At 30.6% G+C, this 19,653-nt stretch overlaps 1 protein-coding gene and 1 long non-coding RNA gene across 5 annotated transcripts in view; one reads left to right on the forward strand and one right to left on the reverse strand.

Moving 5' to 3' along the window:
* Nucleotides 1-19,653, forward strand: part of LOC142321604 (uncharacterized) — an 816,200-nt gene that overhangs the window by 40,286 nt on the left and 756,261 nt on the right. The gene's annotated exons all lie outside the window — the stretch shown is intronic.
* Nucleotides 1-19,653, reverse strand: part of nAChRbeta1 (nicotinic acetylcholine receptor beta1) — a 356,989-nt gene that overhangs the window by 796 nt on the left and 336,540 nt on the right. The window contains exon 6 of the mRNA XM_075359825.1: nucleotides 11,739-12,656. Within this exon, the coding sequence (XP_075215940.1) occupies nucleotides 11,739-12,656 (918 nt within the window). The remainder of the gene's footprint in view (nucleotides 1-11,738; nucleotides 12,657-19,653) is intronic.

Below are 19,653 nucleotides of genomic sequence, written 5' to 3' on the forward strand. Positions count from 1 at the left end.
CAGTGATATTGTATATTTTTTATGGTAACCAGCAATATATTTACAAAATTATGCCGCAAGGTCATTATAGTAGTTAGCTTGACATCATGACACCGAGATACAGTTTTACAGACAATGTTTCATTAACAGTTTTAAGCACATTCATATAACATTGGATACCATCAATTCATCGACTTACTTTTACCGGTCAAAAAATTACATTAATATTAACTTCACAATCTCCACTACCATACATTATCTTATCGTAACTTTCATTACCCAAAGAGGGCTAGTGTATCCTAGTAATAGTGAGTTAGTGATCCTAGTGTAGGTGACCTTACAAGTAAATCCCCAAAATAAATGGTCATTTTCAAGAATATCAATCGTACCTTGCAAGGCTTACTCGGGAAAGTGAGGAGGAGTGAAGTGATTTCTTCATTGAGCCAAATATACAGTTGCATATTACAGTATAAAAAAAAGAGGTGATATTTTGATTAATTGACTGATATCGATATAAAGTTTTTCAAGATGCTATTATTTATATATAATTTTTCTTACATCACTTGGTAAATTTTGTATTTCTTCTAAATTGATCCACTGTTTTTTATCCCTTTTTTGTTTTTCTGTTCCTGTTACATAGCAGTTCTGATCCTGTTAACTATCAGTCTCCTACTATTAGTTGATACTGATATTTGTGTGAATGTTATCTACATTTTTTACCATAAAAAAAAAATCATTAATCGACAATTTTGTAAGTTATTTTTATTATATTTAAAGACACCATGCCTTTATTTTCTTCCTCATTCCAGAATAATCAGCACAAGCCTGTGAAAAACACATACACTCTCTCTCACACACACACACTCTCTCTCTCTTAAAGAAAAGAAAAAAAGACTGTCATTAATTAAGAGAAACTGAATAATAGTTGATAAACATAGGGGGATTAAACACCATTAAAGGGATTAAAAGGATGCTTAGTCGGTTCATTATCGAGCTATCATGCATTTATACATAGCTTACTGACCGATCAATCCAGGCTTCATGGAATGTTAGGATGCGTACTTTTCTTGTCAGTAGAATTCTCGAATAAAAAATACCATGTTGCATAATAATTTTATACGTATACTTGTCGCACATATGTACTTCATACTGTATAATAATCCTAGGAGTTCATATATATGTAACTAGATTTTTCTTTAAACATATCTAAGAATAGGTGTTTTTCTTAAATCTGGATTTCTTATAAAATTAAAGTAATTAGTAGGAACCCTTTGTTTTCAGTTAATGTATTTGTTAATATGAGCATTTCTCAAGAACAGTTGAATCGGCGTAACAACCTATCTTACCTCTGATTTAATTTGATGAGGAGGACTATCTCTTTTGAAGAAATATTGTTTTAGGGTTGAACTTAAAAAGACTTTTGGGACAAAAGTTAAGATCTAAAACACGAGTAAAACCTCTTAAAGAATATTTAACGGACGTTCGAATCTATTTTAGAGATAATTTTTTTTTTAATGATTATATATTAAGAATTCACTCTACCAAAAAATTATGAAAAATTAATTTAAACGGATTAAAATTTTTAAAAACTAGATAGAAAATATTTTTTTCATCTACGGAATATAACTATTTTTTAAAAATTCGATCGATTTTTCTCCATAGGAATATTTTTTCTAATCTACATTCAGGATTGTGTCATAGTAAAGAATTTCTAGTGTTAAAGATAAAAAAAATGGAGTTTTAAACAACTTATGCATATCTGGAAGATTTCAAAATTGGATACCGATCTTATCTGCAGGAACATTGTTTTTGCGATTCACTCACAGAGTATAAATTTCGGTTAAAGTTTCTAGGAATCAAAATCTGAAACGATTTTCCTGCGAAATATTTTTCCAAATTCGTATCCCGGATTTTCTTTTTCCACTTCATTAAAAGAATTGGTACCGGTTAAACACTGTTTTTTTTTTAAAACATAAACTCAAGGAAGTAATTTTAAATATTTTTTCATATTAAAATGATTTAGAACTAATTTTCTCTGTAGTCACCACTGAGGTTCAGATTTTTACTTCGACTCATTTTTTTAAGGGCTGGAAATGAGGTTACCATTTTAAAAATACTCTGAAATTGTGTTGGTACAGCTGCTAAGCTCTTTGTGCAGCTACAGTTGCAAATTAAAATCGTTGAAATTTTTCTGTCGTATAATATTTAAAACGAACCCGATATCCCTTATTTTCTACAACAAATTCTTTTATTACTTTTTAACCGAATTACCTACAAGTAATATGGGAGATCATTTTTAAAAATAAAGAACTTACTGGACTAGAATTAGGAAAATTAATAATAAAAAACCATGGTACGGGAAGATGCAGTTCTTTCCCTCACAGTCCAACATTTGTCAATTTTATTTTTGTGGATTTCCACCCTGAAATGTATGATTTTTTAAATTTAATATAATAAGAAACAATAGTGAAAGTTAAAATTTTTATCACGAAGTTCGTTAGAACTTCGCCGGTAAGAGTCCGCAGAACTGGACGGCACGGCGAAGTCAACGAACTATATTTGTAGTTTCTTAACATGACCTGACCTAAAAGTAAAATTACAATGGGGGAAAAAATAAGTATAAAACATTATATTTCAGTTCAGTTAGATTTATAATAAAGAATACTTTCAAAAAATACCTCGAATTTTGTTAGATAACGTTTTTTCATCCATTTGATGAACCGCGGGACTGGAATATGTCACTTTGTCACAAAAAGATCGGGTTACGAATTGCGCCGCTAGGTAGCAGTACTTGACAGCACCAGGTAGCGTAAAAAAACTTGATAATATATTTGAAAAAATACAATTTAATCAAAATATACTATAACTTGTTTTAATAGTAAATGCTCTTATGTAAATGAAAGTAATGATCAAACAATTTTTTTAATTCCCATCTCTTCTTTAAAAAAAATAAAAATATTAATTTACAAGAGATTATAGCTGCTAATAAAACCCCCAAAAACACGAACAGTAGGAAAGTGTTGCAAATGTGGCAACAAAGATTTGTTATATAAAACAGAAATAAATTCGATCGGTAAAATTTTTATTCTACAATTAGAACTAATTGAACTAATTAATGAAATAAAAAAAAGTTCGTTTAATAGTAATAATAATAATACAAAAAGTGTGTCCACGGATGCGATAAAAATCGAGGGTTACACTTACAAAGTAATACGTGCATTACTGCATTACGGATTTTCGATTCGTAAAGGTCATTATACTAGTTTTATTAAAAAAGGAAAAATATAGTATGAAGTGAATGATATGACTCAACCAAAAAAATCGGCCGTGAAATTAAATTTGTTTGTTCCAGGGCAATAAATTTTAATAATAAATCCATAAGATAAAAATTCATAAAAAATTAGATCAGTAATTCATATAAAAGATAAAAGAATAATGTAATTAAACGATAAACGGTACGGTAAGAGTCTCGCAAAAAAAGATATTTCTTCCGCTCAAAAAACAAAAATTTCTGTAATATAGAAAACTGATTTTAACAAAATGATAGCTAGCCATCGGCTAGCTGTGAACGATGTATTGACGTATGCTAACAATTACAGTCCGAAATTTATTCTGGACATCGGTTCGTTCAACTACGGTATGAAAGAAAGTTTAGGAAACAAAATGATACTGACATCAAAAAAGGTAAGACTATATTTCTATTAACGAAATCTGTTATTCATTTAGAATTTTGTTTAAAAAAAATACAAGTTAAATATATGTAATAGACAATAGATTTACAATAATAGATAATAAACAATATATATCACATTTATATATATCACATTTACAGATGTAATACAATTCTTATGAGTATTCGTTGTTGAATAAATGAAATCGGGCCGGTAAGAGTTTTGTAACTAATTTTTCTATTTTTTTTCTTACTATATGGAACGCTTAAACATTGTTTATTATCTATTATTGTATTTATATTGTCTAGTACATGTATTTAAGATTTATTTATTTTTTAAACAAAATTCTAAATTAATAACAGATTTTTATAATAAAAATGTAGCGTTACCTTTTTTGATATCACTATTATTATGTTAAAAACAATTTTATTTATATTAAGAAATTTTTTTGTTTTTGAGCGGAAGAAATGATATCTGCGAGACTCTTACCGTACGGTTCACAATTTCATTGTAATTTTTTTGGATTATAAGTTACAAAAATATAGGAAGAAAATAATAGAATAGAATAGATAAATAATAATAGAATTGAATAATCAAATAATAGGAATGAAATAGTATAATTCTAGTTCAGTTTAGTAATTTATGAGTTTTTTTTTAAGTTCGAATTATTATTTTTTCATTAGGCAAATGTCCTAACGTGACTGTTATTTTAGAAACATAAACAGCGATAGTAATAAAAATTTTCTGTATTTTATTTTTATGAGTGGTATAAAAATTAAATACTCTATATATTATTCTTCTTTATCTTCTATATCTTTAGTCTTATATTAGTAAAAATAGTATTCGTTAATGTTAGAAGTGGGGGTATGTTTTTTTATTGTATGGGAAACAATATTTTGTAAAATAAGTGTGACAACACACGGTTTTATTGGTAACGACTTATTCGTTAACATTTTAAAATACATGTACATATATAACTTTCCAGCTTTTTTTGAGGTTAAAAAAACTCTAACAAAATTAAGTAATTGTTTTCTTTCTATATGTGTACAATAATATGATTTACGATAAATTTAAAAATATCATTAAGGGTTTTTTTTATTCCTTATCAGGAGGTACTGGAAACGGTTATTTCTATCTGATGTAGCTCGTAGAAACTGGAAAACCATTTTTTTTTTTGAGCGAATCTTATACTTTTTTACATGTCAACTTTCTTCAGATAATTATGATTCTATGTAATTTTTAAATACGTGTGTGTGCGCGCGTGTTTATAAAACATAAATATTTCTTTGTGGTTTGTAAGTTAAATACGAAAAAAATATTTTTTTATTCAGTTAGTAATCGATAAATTACTCATTGTCAGATGTACATCTTTATTAATTTCTTCTTATTTCTTATTATTCAGTGTTCGGTTTAACTTTGAACAATTCGTAATTTTTCAGATTAAAGAAAAAAGTTATTCATATATGCTGCCGAGTGTACATTAGGCAGTTGTGTTCACAGAATAATATATATATATGCAAATTTTTGAATTAATCTAGTTAAGATTTTTTACAAATACGGTTCTGCATTAATAATATTTTTCAGTTGAGTTTATGAATGTATAAGTATGTATATATATATATATATATATATATATATATATATATATATATATATAAGAAAAAGATATAAATCTTCTCTTAGTTTTTAAGTCAAACCTCCTTTGTATCATAAATAACTTCTTTTTTAATGAACTGCACTAAAATCGGAATGAAGGAACTGACTGTTAAGAAATAAAGAAACGTCATCAAAATTATGAAATAATTGTTTCGAACGTAAGTGCTCCTAATAGAAATACATTTTGCTAATTGTGAACCATCTTTTTTACAAAAAGGTAATTTCAATAAAATAGTATTTTAAATTAGTTTTGCAAATATAGACAGGGACGTGTTTTTATTAAAGCGAGAATTATTAAAACGGGCTTGGTAGAATACTAAAATTAATAATTTTTTTAATTGTGGCTTAGGATTAAAAATAGGGTTTTGTAAATAAGTATTGAAAACGAAAACAAATACAACTTATGAGAAAGTTGGAGAAAGCTCAAGTATAAGTTAAACATTTAAAATATGAAGATGAGATAGAGTACTGGAATAATGTTCAGTAAAAGAAGTGCTGGTTATCGTAGTGGTGGTAATAGTAGTAATAATAGAATAGTAGTGGTAGTAGTAATAGCAGCAGCAGCAGTATTGGTAGAAGAAGAAGAAATAATTAAACATGTATGGTGGATAATAAGATTTACTTTGTGAAAAGAGTATGAATGAATGAGCGAATGTACGGTATGAAATGAAATAAGCACAGTTTGAAAAATTACATGCAAGAAGAGGGAAAACGTGGTGATTCAAAATGCTGAACGCTGAAAGTTTTATTACGAAGTGGAAAAGTGGATTGAAGAAGAACAGATATTATAAAAGGATAGAAAGAAGAAATAAACGATAAAGAAAGAGGAAAAGTGTTCACAGGAAAAAAGAGAGAGTGTGCGATGGTGGAAGAAGACGAGAAAATAGTGTAGTGAAGTGATGAAGAGAAAGCGAAGAGTTAGTAGAAAAGATGTAGCGTGAGAGCGTGATGCAGTGATAGGAAAGAGGAGAGCGTGTACAAGAGAAGAAGAGGGAGTAAGCGAGCGAGAAAGAGAGATAGTGATAAGACAAGGTGATGTGGAGGGGTAGGAAGGGTAAATCGATCCAAAGGGCGCGGCTCGGCATTGTCAAATAGCCAATTATTTGGCGACCAGACCACTTCACTGTTCGGCGCACTAACAAAACTAATTCGTTTATTTTACGAATTCTGCTTATTGATCACGACGATGGATTGATGATAATCGTACATAAAAAATTCCAATTTTGAGGAAAGTGGGAGGATTAAAAATCATTTCGTATTTTCGCAGTATTTAAAAAGTTGGGATTTTTTTCTTTGTAATTAACCTTATTCGGATAAACACTTATTTGTGTGTTTTCAAGTTGTTCCTTACTTTATATACTTTCTATAAACTTAACGTAATATTTATTACTCGTATACATTAATAAAGTGTAGGTGTTTTAAATTATTATTATTATTTCATCAAATTGAAATTAAAATTGTCGAAAGGGTTCAACAGCATAGAAAAACAAAGGAAGGTACACTGTATTCTCGATGATTATTTATGATAATAATGAGTGGAGAATACTGAACAAAATAGAATCACGGTGTATAAATTTAGTATTTTAATTTTAGGAATGTGTAAGAAATTTTGTAATAATTCATATTTAAAAGGATTCTTATCGTGAAATAGTGATTAGAGGTAATAATGTATTATTTTATTCCGTCTATCCCAGATTTCTTGTGGATGTATGCGGAATACATTCATAACTTTCCAAGTAATCTAGGCCTGAGATGATAATTATTCTTGAGCACAATTTCGTCACTTTCGAAATTAAAAAATTAGGTCACTGACATATTATTGGTTATAGAATCATAGAATAGAAAATGAACGGAAATACGTAAAAAAAAAATCATTTACTATTTCACTATCCAAACTGTCTCGTTGAACTACTTTTTCTACGTTTGAAAATCAATCGCTATTAAAATTCCTTGCTATAATCCGTTTTTGTTAATTTTTTCGTCAAGGAAATTAAAAACTTGTTGGTTATAATGAGTTTCAGGATTCCTTGCCATTCCAGGCCCCCTAAGCCTGGAAATCTATTTTTTTTTACTGAAACAAATTTTGATATTACTGTATATTCCTTCTTTTCCAACAGTCTTCTTTTCACCGATAAATAAACAATTCAATTGTGTCCAAGCGTTCTGATATACTTCCAGCTCCCTTTCCCTTTCAATTATTGAAAGTCTAAGTGGGTTTAAGATTAACACAAAACTAAGTTAGCAGAAATTAAAAGAAGCTGTTGACACAGTTATAGGACTTTTCCGTCACACGGCTAAGTCGCGTTCCGGGAAAGTTCTTCAACTGGGATGTTTTTGATGCACGGCTTGCACGCACTACTTAATTTAAAATATTTATCATTTTTTATAAATGTAATATTTTTTCGTTTATATAATTCAATGATTCTAACTAACGCGCATACCGTATTTAATTCGCGAGGATGTGGGGTACTAGCGGTGACGGTCGGCACTAACTAAACTAATGTAATTTCACAAATTAGAACAAATTTTGCTTGTACGGTCGGGGGACTGGTGTAGCCGCGGGGATTAACGCACCAGGTTACGAATCAACAGGGCGATCGAGTTCGAGACCCAGCCAGACCGACTTTCTCTTTTACACTTTAAATTATTCATTTATTTAATTCTACCGCACACCTTCCTTTTTCCTGTTTAGCCTCCGGGAATCACCGTCAGGTATTACTTCAGAGGATGATGTGCATGAGTGTAAGTGAAGTGTAGTTTTATACAGTCTCAGGTCGACCATTCCTGAGATGTGTGGTTAATTGAAACCCAACCACCAAGGAACACCGGTATCCACAATCTACTATTGAAATCCGTGTAAAAGTAAATGCCCTTATTGGAACTTGAACGCTGGAACTCTCGACTTCGAAATCAACTGATTTGCGAAGATGCGTTTCACCACTAGACTAACCCGGTGGGTAAACAGCACACCTGTGATGTCACAAAATAACAGTAGTTTAGAGCATTTTTATGAGTTTTTTCGGGTGCGATTTTGCAAATATTGTTGTGTTTTAACAGTTATCAAATATGCCTAAGAAAAATATGACCTTAATTAGGCGAAATCTCGAGACACTGATGGTGTCCTTGTTCTACAGCGTCATCTCCTTGACCTTTTAAGTTGAAAATTGAATGGCATCAGTGCCCCATATATATATATATATATATATAGAAGTAATCTGACCAAGTTTGGTCAAAGTCGGTTCTGTAGTTCTGGAGAGAAGATGATTAAGTGTCAACACCGAACACACACGCACATACGAACATTAACATCGGAAAATTTCCATCCAGTTTTTTAAATTTTTTGGGTTCCTTAGGTGTCAAAACGTCAAGATCCGTTGAAAACCGCATATACCCAAATTGGATCGATTACAGTGCTTTCCCTTGTAGAGCTATAGCGCTATCTAGACTGAAAAGTAAAAGTTGTTGAAGTTATTAACACAGTAAAAGTCTATTGAAATTAATAAGTTGAACTTTGTCTTAGTGCTCAGAGTAGGGTTTTTTCATATCAGCATTTAAAAAAAAAACAAAAAAAAACGACCAAGCAGGTTATCGCAATGTACAATTCATTTATTTTTCATTACACAACAACGAAACAAATTATTATTATGAAAATTGCAAAGAAGTTAATGTTACAGTCAAGACTGAAACATATTATGCCCGTTTAATGTTAGCTATTTGTGGAGAGCTGATATTCTTACTTTTTACATTTAAAAAAAAAATTAACCGTTCAGGATTCATGTAAGCAAAACGTTTAAAACCCCGAAACAAAACGCACACAATTTCCTAGTATCATTATGTGAAACGGTGTTTCCAAATAGATACTGAACTCTGTTTTCCAATTCAGCCAAATTATTTTTTCTCTTTATACTTGTTAAGCAATAATTTTAGCAAAACAGTTAAGGGGGTTTATAAAATTGAAACAACTTTAGCAGAAACCATTAAAAAAAAGGGGGCATCCCTTCTACCCATCATAAATAAAAGATATTCAGAGTTATTATCGGTAAGAAAATAATCTTACCGTTTTCTGGTGGAAAAAATATTTTCGCTTCTTTTGGCAGTTACTGTGTTGTACCAACCCCGTATGAATCCGGGTACTACCGTTAGTAAATAAATGAAAGTTAAAACTGGGTTAAATGTAGCTTTAATTCGATGTCTCCTTTTAGAAATGAATTTTCATATCCGAACTGGTATAATGATCGTAACTTTACCTTTTTATTTTAGAAGAATTATAGATTAAAATTTGTCAATAAATTTAATATATATATATATATATATTTTTTTTTTTAGAAGAAGAAAAATACATCAGCTAAGAGAACATTTAGCTGATGTATTTTTTTATTATAGAAGTGATAAGCAGTAAAAATTAAAACCTTTTTTGTTTTTCAGACATATAAAGTGATATGTAGAAGACTAATGTTACCGTCATCATTTTAAATATATTTGTTTTTATAATTAGTTTGAAGAAAGATTACTTATCGATTATTTTATATTAGAATGATCTTAAAACGATTTTATACAAAAAATTCTTGAGAAATAAAATTTATTGTTCACGTATTAAAAAAAAAAAAAAAAAAAAAAAAATGGAACGTAAATGTGCTGCAGAATTGCTTATCGGTATGGAATATAAAATGCTAAAATAGAGTAAATAGATCTGTGATAAAGATTGTACTTCGGAAACTATGAAAAACCATTCTAGTCCTACACATCTAGAGATAAGAAAGTATCTCTACGTCAAAAACTTGTTTGTGAGGCCTTAGTCATTCTGCAGTCGATTTTCATATTTATTATTTAAAAAAAAATTCTTTCAACGGTTATCATTATTTTTATTTTTTCTTACAGTTAAGTATATTGAATTTTATCATTTCTTAAGCGTTCTCAGTATCTAATTTATTTCAAATATCAACTTCCGAGGAGTCTCGAAGAATGATAAATCAGATTTACTCGCTAGTAAATACTCTTGCCTAAAATTATTTCTTCTAACTGTTTAATTAACAATATTATCTCTACCGCTTACATTCTATTTCAGATGAAAATGTACATAAAATAAAAAAAGGATCCAATTATTGAAAAATTAAGGATTTTTTCGGAATTCCCCCCCCAAACACTTAATTTTTTACTAATGGGCCAAAAATCGTTTTATTTTTAATATCCAATAAGAATTAGGTGGGAATATTCATGTTTCAAAATAAAAAAATCAAAGTTGGTAGTTTTTCGTTTCTCCCCCACCCAAAAAAAAGTTTGAAAGTTTTTCACCTGGAGATAACTGAAAATAACAAGAAATATTGATGTTAACAATAAGCAGATTGGAGAAATAACTCCATAACCAGTTATAACCATTTATATTACCATTCTTATAACCATTTATTTTTATTTTATAAATATAATCTAACTAAATTTAACCTACGCTCGCTTCGCTCGGTAACCTTACTAATTAACAGTAATGTTTTGAATATTTAAATAATAAATTCAGTAATTATTGCAATTATTGATGAATTAAATGATGAAAACATTACTGTTAATTAGTCGAGATTAGCGAAAGAAAGAGAGCGTAGGTTAAGTTTGGTTAGATTATAAACTTTTAATAAATTCAGTTAATTTTTACAATTATTTATTTTTTAAATCAACACATTACTGTTAGTCGAGATTAGCGTTCGAAGCGAGCGTAGTTTAAGTTTGGTTGATTATATTTATAATTTATATCTATAATTATAAACAATAACTCTTATATTTTTAATATGTAAAATATTTTAATACGGAGAACGTTTAAAATGACCGGTATAAAAGAGCATGTTAGTGTGTTATCGGGTTATTTCTGCAACCTGGTTATTATTAATATCAATATTTCCTGCTATTTTGAAACATGCATATTCCCACGTAATTCTTATTGGATATTAGAAATACATCAATTTTTGGCCCACCGGTTAAAAAATTAAGCGGTTTTTTTTTTGGGGGAGAATTCCGAAAAAGATCGAAATTTACTTCAAATTGAAATCTGTCAAATAATTACTTAAAAAATTTACAGGCCTTTAATTCGTAGTTATTATTTTAAATTCAAAATTTCTCCTATTACAAAAAACAACCGATACTGATTAGCGTTTTCTCAATTTGTGAGTAAGAAGTTTTTACTCGATTACTTTGGTATATAGCTGTGAAATCTTTCACTTAAAAATAAAAAATTAAGTTTCACACAGCGGGAAGTATATTTTTTGGAGTTTACACATTACTCACCGTTTTATAGGATTTGTAAATTAAAAGAGAAGTAATGGATTTCAGAAACGCTTTCCAGCGACTTTAAAAACAAATTTGTTCTGATTAAGATTAATCTAACATTTAACATTACGTACTGATTTTACATACACCGATTTAAGAAATAAAACGAAAAAAATTATTTACCTGAATGTACTGGTCTTCGTTGCGAAGATGCTCCGCTATAAATTCGACAGCTTCTGTCGCTTTGGACGCCTCCGGAGAGAGTAAGAGCGAGTCGGAGCTCTCACTTTCCCTTCTTTCGGCGCTGGCCTTGCGGTTTATCTTGCAGTTAGGATGGTGCAGGTCGGACAGCTCCATCACTTCCATTTTGCTTTTACCGGCGGCGGCAGCGGGAGGCAGGTGCTTGGGTAACTCGGCAGGTGAGCCGTAGGAAGGGTGCGGCGGAGCGCTCATGCCCGGCATTTCCATCATCCACCGCAGTCGCGTCTTCTTCGGCCGCTTCATCAGCAGCACTATCGGCAAGTAATAGAGGAAGACTGCTCGGATCCAGGGCGGCATCCGGTGCGTGCGCGGACCTCGAAAATTCCAATTAATTATAATAACGGTTACGAGAATACTGACAGTGTTCATAATGAATGTGAAAAGGAGGTATTTGGCTATTAACGGAAGGACGAGTGACGTAGGCGGAAGGATCTTCGATACGAGAAGCAGGAACACGACCAACGACAGTAGAATACTGATTCCTAGCGTTACTTTTTCACCGGCCTCTGCGGGCAGGTAAAATACGAGCACGCAGAGGAAGGAGATGAGGACCGTAGGAAGGATTAAGTTCACCGTATAAAACAGCGTTTTCCTTCTAATTATTATATAGAAAGTGATATCGGTCTCTGTCGGCTCGTTGCCCTGGTATATATTCAAGTAGGCAGGCACCTCTATTATGTCCCAAGTTCCAGACTTCCAGTAATCAGACAGATCCACAAAATTTTTGTTATTGTACAGCGCTAAGGACACTTGGTCGCCATTGAAAGTCCACGATCCGAATTTCATTATGCACGTCTGTTGGTCGAACGGGAAGTACGTCACGTCGATTGTGCACGAACTCTGAAAAAATTACAAAAGCGTATCAGATTATAGATTGATTACATTTTTTATAAAAAAATAAAAAGATAAATGTATTTGATTTTAAGACGTACGGTTACAGATATAATTTCTAATTTTATTTGAATCTCATAACTTTAACCAGTTTCCTATAAGTTTGATAAAAATAGTATAAAATATTTATAATTTTTCGTGCGTAATTTAATGCTTAGGTCTATTATATACAATTTAAACATAACTGGCTTATTTGCTGTAACACTATATTACCAATAATTAAATGAATATTAATATTTAAATATTTTAGATTTGAAGCTGTAGTTTTGTCAGTATGAATAACTGGATTGCCTATAGTATGTGCAATTTTTTTGTAACTTTTATTGTTTATTATTAATTCTAAAATATTGATTTAAAGTACTGCATACTTGTCGGTTAATAATTTCTTTGTTTTCATTTTGTTACTTTTTAAAAAATATATGTGCATAATTTTTTTCGTAGCATCTATTGATTTTTTAACAGTTTATGACAAACTATATTAAATTTTAGTAAGATTTTTTTTGTATACCGTTTTTGGAGCATAACGTATTTTTCAACATATAAATAATAGAGTACTGTATAATTATATGGAAGGTAAACTTTAAAATATAGTTATTTAATATAAAATAGGTAATAACAAATAAGAACGTAATTGAAGAATGTTGGAGTTATTGGACTTAGCTAATGACGTTTTATTACTAGTACTAGGTGCAAGGGCGTGCCTAGGGCACGCCTCCGTAGCTAGGCCCCCGGGTGGGTTGCCCTGGCGGGCGGCGTCTCGGTATGCTATTATACAAATGTAGGGTAGGATTAAAAAATTGTAAACGTTTAAAATTTGTTGCTTTCTCGGTTAATCAGAAAAAAATTTAAGTTTACTTCACAAAAATAGAGATTATCATATTATAATACTGAAAATCGATAGTATCGATTTTATTATGTAATAATTCAGTATCGATAGTATTTTCTGTATCGATGCTTATTTTTTTTATTGAAAATAATTTATTTTTCTTGTTTAACCTCCCGGACAACCATTAGGTATTGCTCCAGAGGATGAGATGAATAATTTGTAGCGTGTATGAAACGTTAAATGTCTGACCGGGATTCGAACCCGGACCTCCGGATGAAAGGAGGACACAACTATCGAAAATAGTTGTGTTTTAAGATCTGCTACGACATTGAATGAATGAATTACGGTAGTAAAATTTATTAATTTATTTTATAATTATTATTACCATTATGTTTATAAACAATAAACATTTAAGAAAAAATCTTATGATTTTTTGACGGGCAGTACGTTCAATCATGTAAGCATGTTCTCAGCTAAGAGGGACGCACACACACCACAGACAGACACACATACAAGTGCCCTTTAGTAGGGTAGGATATTGCTATTCATGTCTGACTGTTTTACTGTTCCGGATATAATGGAATTATAAAGATTTTTAGATTAAACGTTGAAGTTGTCATAGATTTGTTGTCAGTTCGACTAGCATATTTAATAATGGAATTCATAAAAACTAAAAACATGTAGTTTAAATAGTGTTTTTTATTCTTATGTAACCGGATTCATTTAAGTAAATAAATATAAAACCAGTTATCATTGAAAAGTTTAGTAAGATTTTCCCGAACGAACATTCTTATTATTGCTATTCTCTCAATTATTAATAAATTTCTAACAAAGTTATTATTTCTTACTTCTACTTAACTCGTGTTACATATTATATGTTTATAATATTTGAGTATTATTGATTTAATGCAATTGCTATTTGAAGATTTTATCTGAGAATATATGAGAGGTTATCTCTAAAGTAAATACCGTTTTATTGTAAAACATTTATTCTGAAAACTTTATAAATATTTTTTATTTCTCTAAAACTAGACATACTTCTTTATATAATCACCACATGAATTAAGACATTTATCGTAGCGATACATCAGCTTCAATATAAGCTCGTCGTATTCTTCTGCAGCCAGTTCATTTAGCCACTGATTAACAGCATTTTTAAGTTCACCGTCACCCGCGAATTGCTTACCGTTAAAAAATTCTTTCAATTTCTCAAACAAATGGTAATCAGAAGGAGCTAAGTCCGGACTATATGGTGGGTGATCGTAAATTTTCCACCCAAATGTTCTCGGTAAATCACGTGTCGGATCCGCAACATGTGGACGTGCATTATCGTGTAGCAGGACGACGCCGTCCGTTAGCCGCCCACCGCGATTTTGAATGGCGTGCGGTAACTTACGTAAAGTTCGCAATAGGCTTTTGAATTTATAGTCGTTCCACGTGGCATGAAATCAATCAGCAGTATTCCAAACCGATCCCGAAAGACTGTGGGCGTCAGTCTGCATCGAAATGGCTGTGGCTTGACCTTTTTTGGTCTGGTTGGTGACTGAGGATGATGCCATTCACTTGACTGGCGTTTTCTCTCTGGCGTGTGATACGAAATCCATGTTTCATCGCCGGTAACGATTGAATAAGGAACTCATCACCTTTTTCTCTGTAGCGCATCAAAAATTCCAAAGCAGATCCGATTCGGATTTTTTTGTGACGTTTCGTTAAAACGTGAGGTACCCAACGTGCACAAACCTTTTTGAAGTCTAATTGGTCATGAACAATGCGACCAGTAATATTTCTTGAAACATCAGGAAAAAGAAGGGCCAGATCGGAAATCGTTGAGCGACGATCTTTTCTGATTTCATCATCGACACGTTTCAACAAGTCCTCGGTGATTACCGAGGGCCTCCCCGAACGTTCTAAATCAGGCAATGTTATCTGTTATTTCTAAACCTTTCACACCATTTTCGGACGTTTCTTTCATTCATTACATTACCACGTACACAGCAACCAACTACCTATGAGTTTCAACCGGCTTAACGTTTTGATGGTTTAAAAACGTAGATTCCACGTATTTCATTCGGCAGCAACATCGATTTTCCTATTCATTTTATAACGTAATAACTCGCACGTAATCAAAGATACTACAACGCGACAACTTACAGACATTAATGCAGTGTGTACATTACTGGTGTGGCCATGAACGACACAGGTGCGCCAACTAAGGGGGAAAATTTCCCAGCGGTCTTTACTTTAGAGATATCCCTCGTATATATTTTTGAAAATTCTAATATTTTATTATCATAGTTACCACTGCGTTAATTGATCTTAACATGATAAAGAATAATACAAAACACAGTTATATAAACGTTTAATAAACTTCCAAGTTAACCTTCGCGGTTATCCCGCATCGTCAGCTGGTGATTAATATTTTACTTGAAAAAAGATTAAATAAATAGATAAATAAAAATTTTAAGTGAAGAACTTTAAAATCAGCTGGAATTATGTGAATAATGTTGTTGCTAACTGACTGTTATAACATACTGTTTAAGTAAATCATTATTTTCATTTTGTTGATTGATCATTATATGTTTTTCTTTGAATTTATAAGTGTAATATTTTTCTAGTACGTTTATCTTTTTATTATCCTTGGATTTTATAATTATAATCAATGTAATTATAATATTAATTACTGACGATGCGGGATAACCGCGAAAGTTAACTCTTGGAAGTTTATTAAATGGGTACATTCTAATTAAACGGAAGACACCTGTTCTCACAGAATGATGTTTTAAAAAAAAAACTGTATTTTTTTTTTTGTTTAACTTCCGGGTCCACCGTTAGGCATGCTTCAGAGGATGAGATGAATGATTTGTAGCGTGTGTGAAAATGCCATGCATGACCGGGATTTGAACCCGGGACCTCCGGATGAAAGGCCGAGACGCTACCACATTTGGTTAGATTGTATTAATCTAACCAAAGTTAACCTACGCTCGCTAGTCAAGATTAGCGGCCTTTATTTATATCCTCTAACGATCGCCGCGCGCTGTGTTAGAATGGCCTCCGTTTAATCAGAAAGTACCATTAAATGTTTACATAATTGTGTTTTTGTAGTTTTTTTTATTAAAAAAAAAAAAAAAATTATATCATATATAAAATTATAATATTTAATATCTAATTAATATAATATTTAATTATAATAATATGTCGTAATATAATTAGTTGAATAATGTCATTATTATATATTAAGGTTACGTAAGTCTCTTAAGATATTATTTTTTATATTTAAAAGTTCCCATAGGTCACGCGATCATTGTTTGCTGGCCGGCCGATCAAATCAGTACTTGTATATTACGTGAACCATAATTTATAGTCTTATATGACATTGGTTCCTTTTTAGTAACTGATGCAAATAAGTTATTTACATTTATAAGTTATATTTTTGTAATTTTAAATTTAAAAATCTTTTTTTAAAACTTGCAAGTAGCACAAATGAGTTTTTTTATAGTGTTAATAAATCTCTAATTGGGATCTTACGTAAGCTAAGTTAATTTAATTTATTTATCTCATGTTTTGGCGGTTTTTTGGAATATTTTTTAAAAAAAATTATTAAAGAGCTAGTTTTTCCGTCATTTTGGGGTTTTACAGTTGATTTAAAAAATTTATATTTATATATTTTATGCATTTCAGTAAAACTTACACTAATGCGTTTGAACCAGCTTGATAGCTTACACCGTTTAGCGTAATGATTATTTCAAAATTTTAATTTTGGCGCCCATTTTGAGGTGAACCCGACAACCGACCACGGTCATTCATTGTATTTTTTAATCCTCTCTTATCGATTCTTAATTCGAGTCCGAAAACAAAATAAAAAAATAAAGTGTTCACATCCACCCACACACCCACCCACACACACACTCGCGCGCGCACACTCACTCTCTCTCTCTCTCTCACAACACCCCCCCCCCCCCAACCACACACACACAATTTGAATTCAGTAACGAACTATTCGTTCCTTGAATATTATTTATTAAATATTTACGCTCAATTTAGCCTTTCGTAAGCTGTATTACAGGAACGACTACTATAATTATGATGTCATGTCATCTGACATACACGGAAAAGGAAAACGTCAATTTATCTGTCAGCTTTCAGGTGGTTTTGTGTAAGTTGTGAGATACATAAACACATAAATCTTGTCACAACGTATATTTTGATCATATACTTTATAGATAAAATTTGTTTTTCTATAAATATGTACATGGAAAATTTGAATAAATCTTAATACATCTGTCCTAAGTAGAGGTTTTATAGTTAAATTTTAATCAATTTAACTTAAAGCAAACTGGTGCAGTTAAATTAACAAACTTATTAAAGAATTTAATGAAAGAATTATCAGGTTTTTTTTTGTTTACAAATAGAATGATTTAAAAATAGGTCTTCTTATTTTTTAATAGACCGATAAAATTTGTTTGACACACTATCTGCCTAAGCAGATCGTCATTCATGTTTAAAGTATGGTGGCTGCATGATGCAGAAGAGAGAAAATGGACATTTTGCAACTATCTTAATAAATAATGGTTTTAGCGAAAAAAGCCACGATATCGTTATTTACACCCCTTTAATTTGGTTTTTATCTTACAGTTCTATAAAAAAATTTATCGAAGATGCTTTATTGTTCATGTGATTTTATTATACATTGTAATAAAACTATGTTTTCTTTCATTTTTATTATGTCATTGTTTACGTTTATTATATAAAGTAATAAGTGTAAACATGTACTGTTCTGATTTTATAATATAATACCTGATAATAAATTCCGTTTGATAATAAAGGATACTGATATGACAAGATTAGTACTTTATATTTTTATAAATATTTATTGGAGAAATATTTGATAAAAAAAGCCTATATAAGATGTTAAATGAATTTTACAAGCTTTAATTGACTAAAATTAATGTTTCGGTTATAAATCTAAGAATGAATGGTTTTTTTCTTTTAAATTTCATTGATTTTTTGTACGCCTAGAGAATGGAATAAAACAGAATAAAATAAAATGTTCAAAACATTAAAAAACTTCTGAATTAAACTAAGGGAAAGAAGGGTTATTAGCGTTAGTAGAGAGATGAGTATCTGTGTAAGATACAAGAATCAGCAGTTATTAGAATAATGGAGGAAAAGACAAACAGAAGGGAGGGGATATAGTCGGCCCCATCGTTTTTTAATTTGTACATATAAAATGGAATACCGGAAAAATTTGAGAGTAGAATAATTATCGTAGAAGAAAAAAAATAAGGATATTAAAGTTTTCTGAGCAGAAATCAAAGATGAATTAGAAAAAATAATGAATGACATGGGTTTATTGCTAGTAGAAAACTTCGGTCTGAAAAAATAAGAATAAAACAAAGGTAATGAAATGTAACGGAAAGGAAATTTATGAAGAATTAGATATTAAGAATTTAATATCTATTAAGTAATTAGAATTTAATATTATAATATACACAGTATACCAGAAGTGAGAAAATTTTGTTGTTTACGTAGTAAATTTTCAAAGGATGGACGAAATTATGCAAATATCAAAAAAAAAAAAAAATTATCCAAGCAACTAGAACTTTATGCAGAAAAAAAATTCCTTAAAATCAAATATTGAAATTTTGAAAATATTTGTGTGTGTGTGTGTGTGTATATGTATATATATATATATATATATATGTGTGTGTGTGTGTGTGTGTGTGTGTGTGTGTGCGTGTGTGTGTGTGTGTGTGTGTGTAGCGCAAACGTGGATGATAGGATAAACAGAAAGGAAAAGAGTAGAAGCCATTAAAACATATGGTGTACACAGATTATATAATTAGAATCGAGCATTAGTTAATTTAATAATTGTGGGACTCGCAGAAGGTAAAATCTTCTGAGAAAGACAAAAATTAAAATACATGAGACAGATAATTAAGGTTGTTGGATGTCATAAATAGGATGAAGTTAAAATATTAGCGAGAACATTAGAGAAGGAGAATGGCATCAAACCGGTTGAATGATTGATGACTCCGAAAAAGGTATAAAACATTCTCCAACTTTTGAAGTCTTATTTAATGCTATTTTGTTTACATTTACCGTTAAAAGAGCAGTCAAAAA

This window comes from Lycorma delicatula, chromosome 3, assembly GCF_047948215.1.
Source record: "Lycorma delicatula isolate Av1 chromosome 3, ASM4794821v1, whole genome shotgun sequence".
Classification (NCBI taxonomy): Eukaryota; Metazoa; Arthropoda; class Insecta; order Hemiptera; family Fulgoridae; genus Lycorma; species Lycorma delicatula.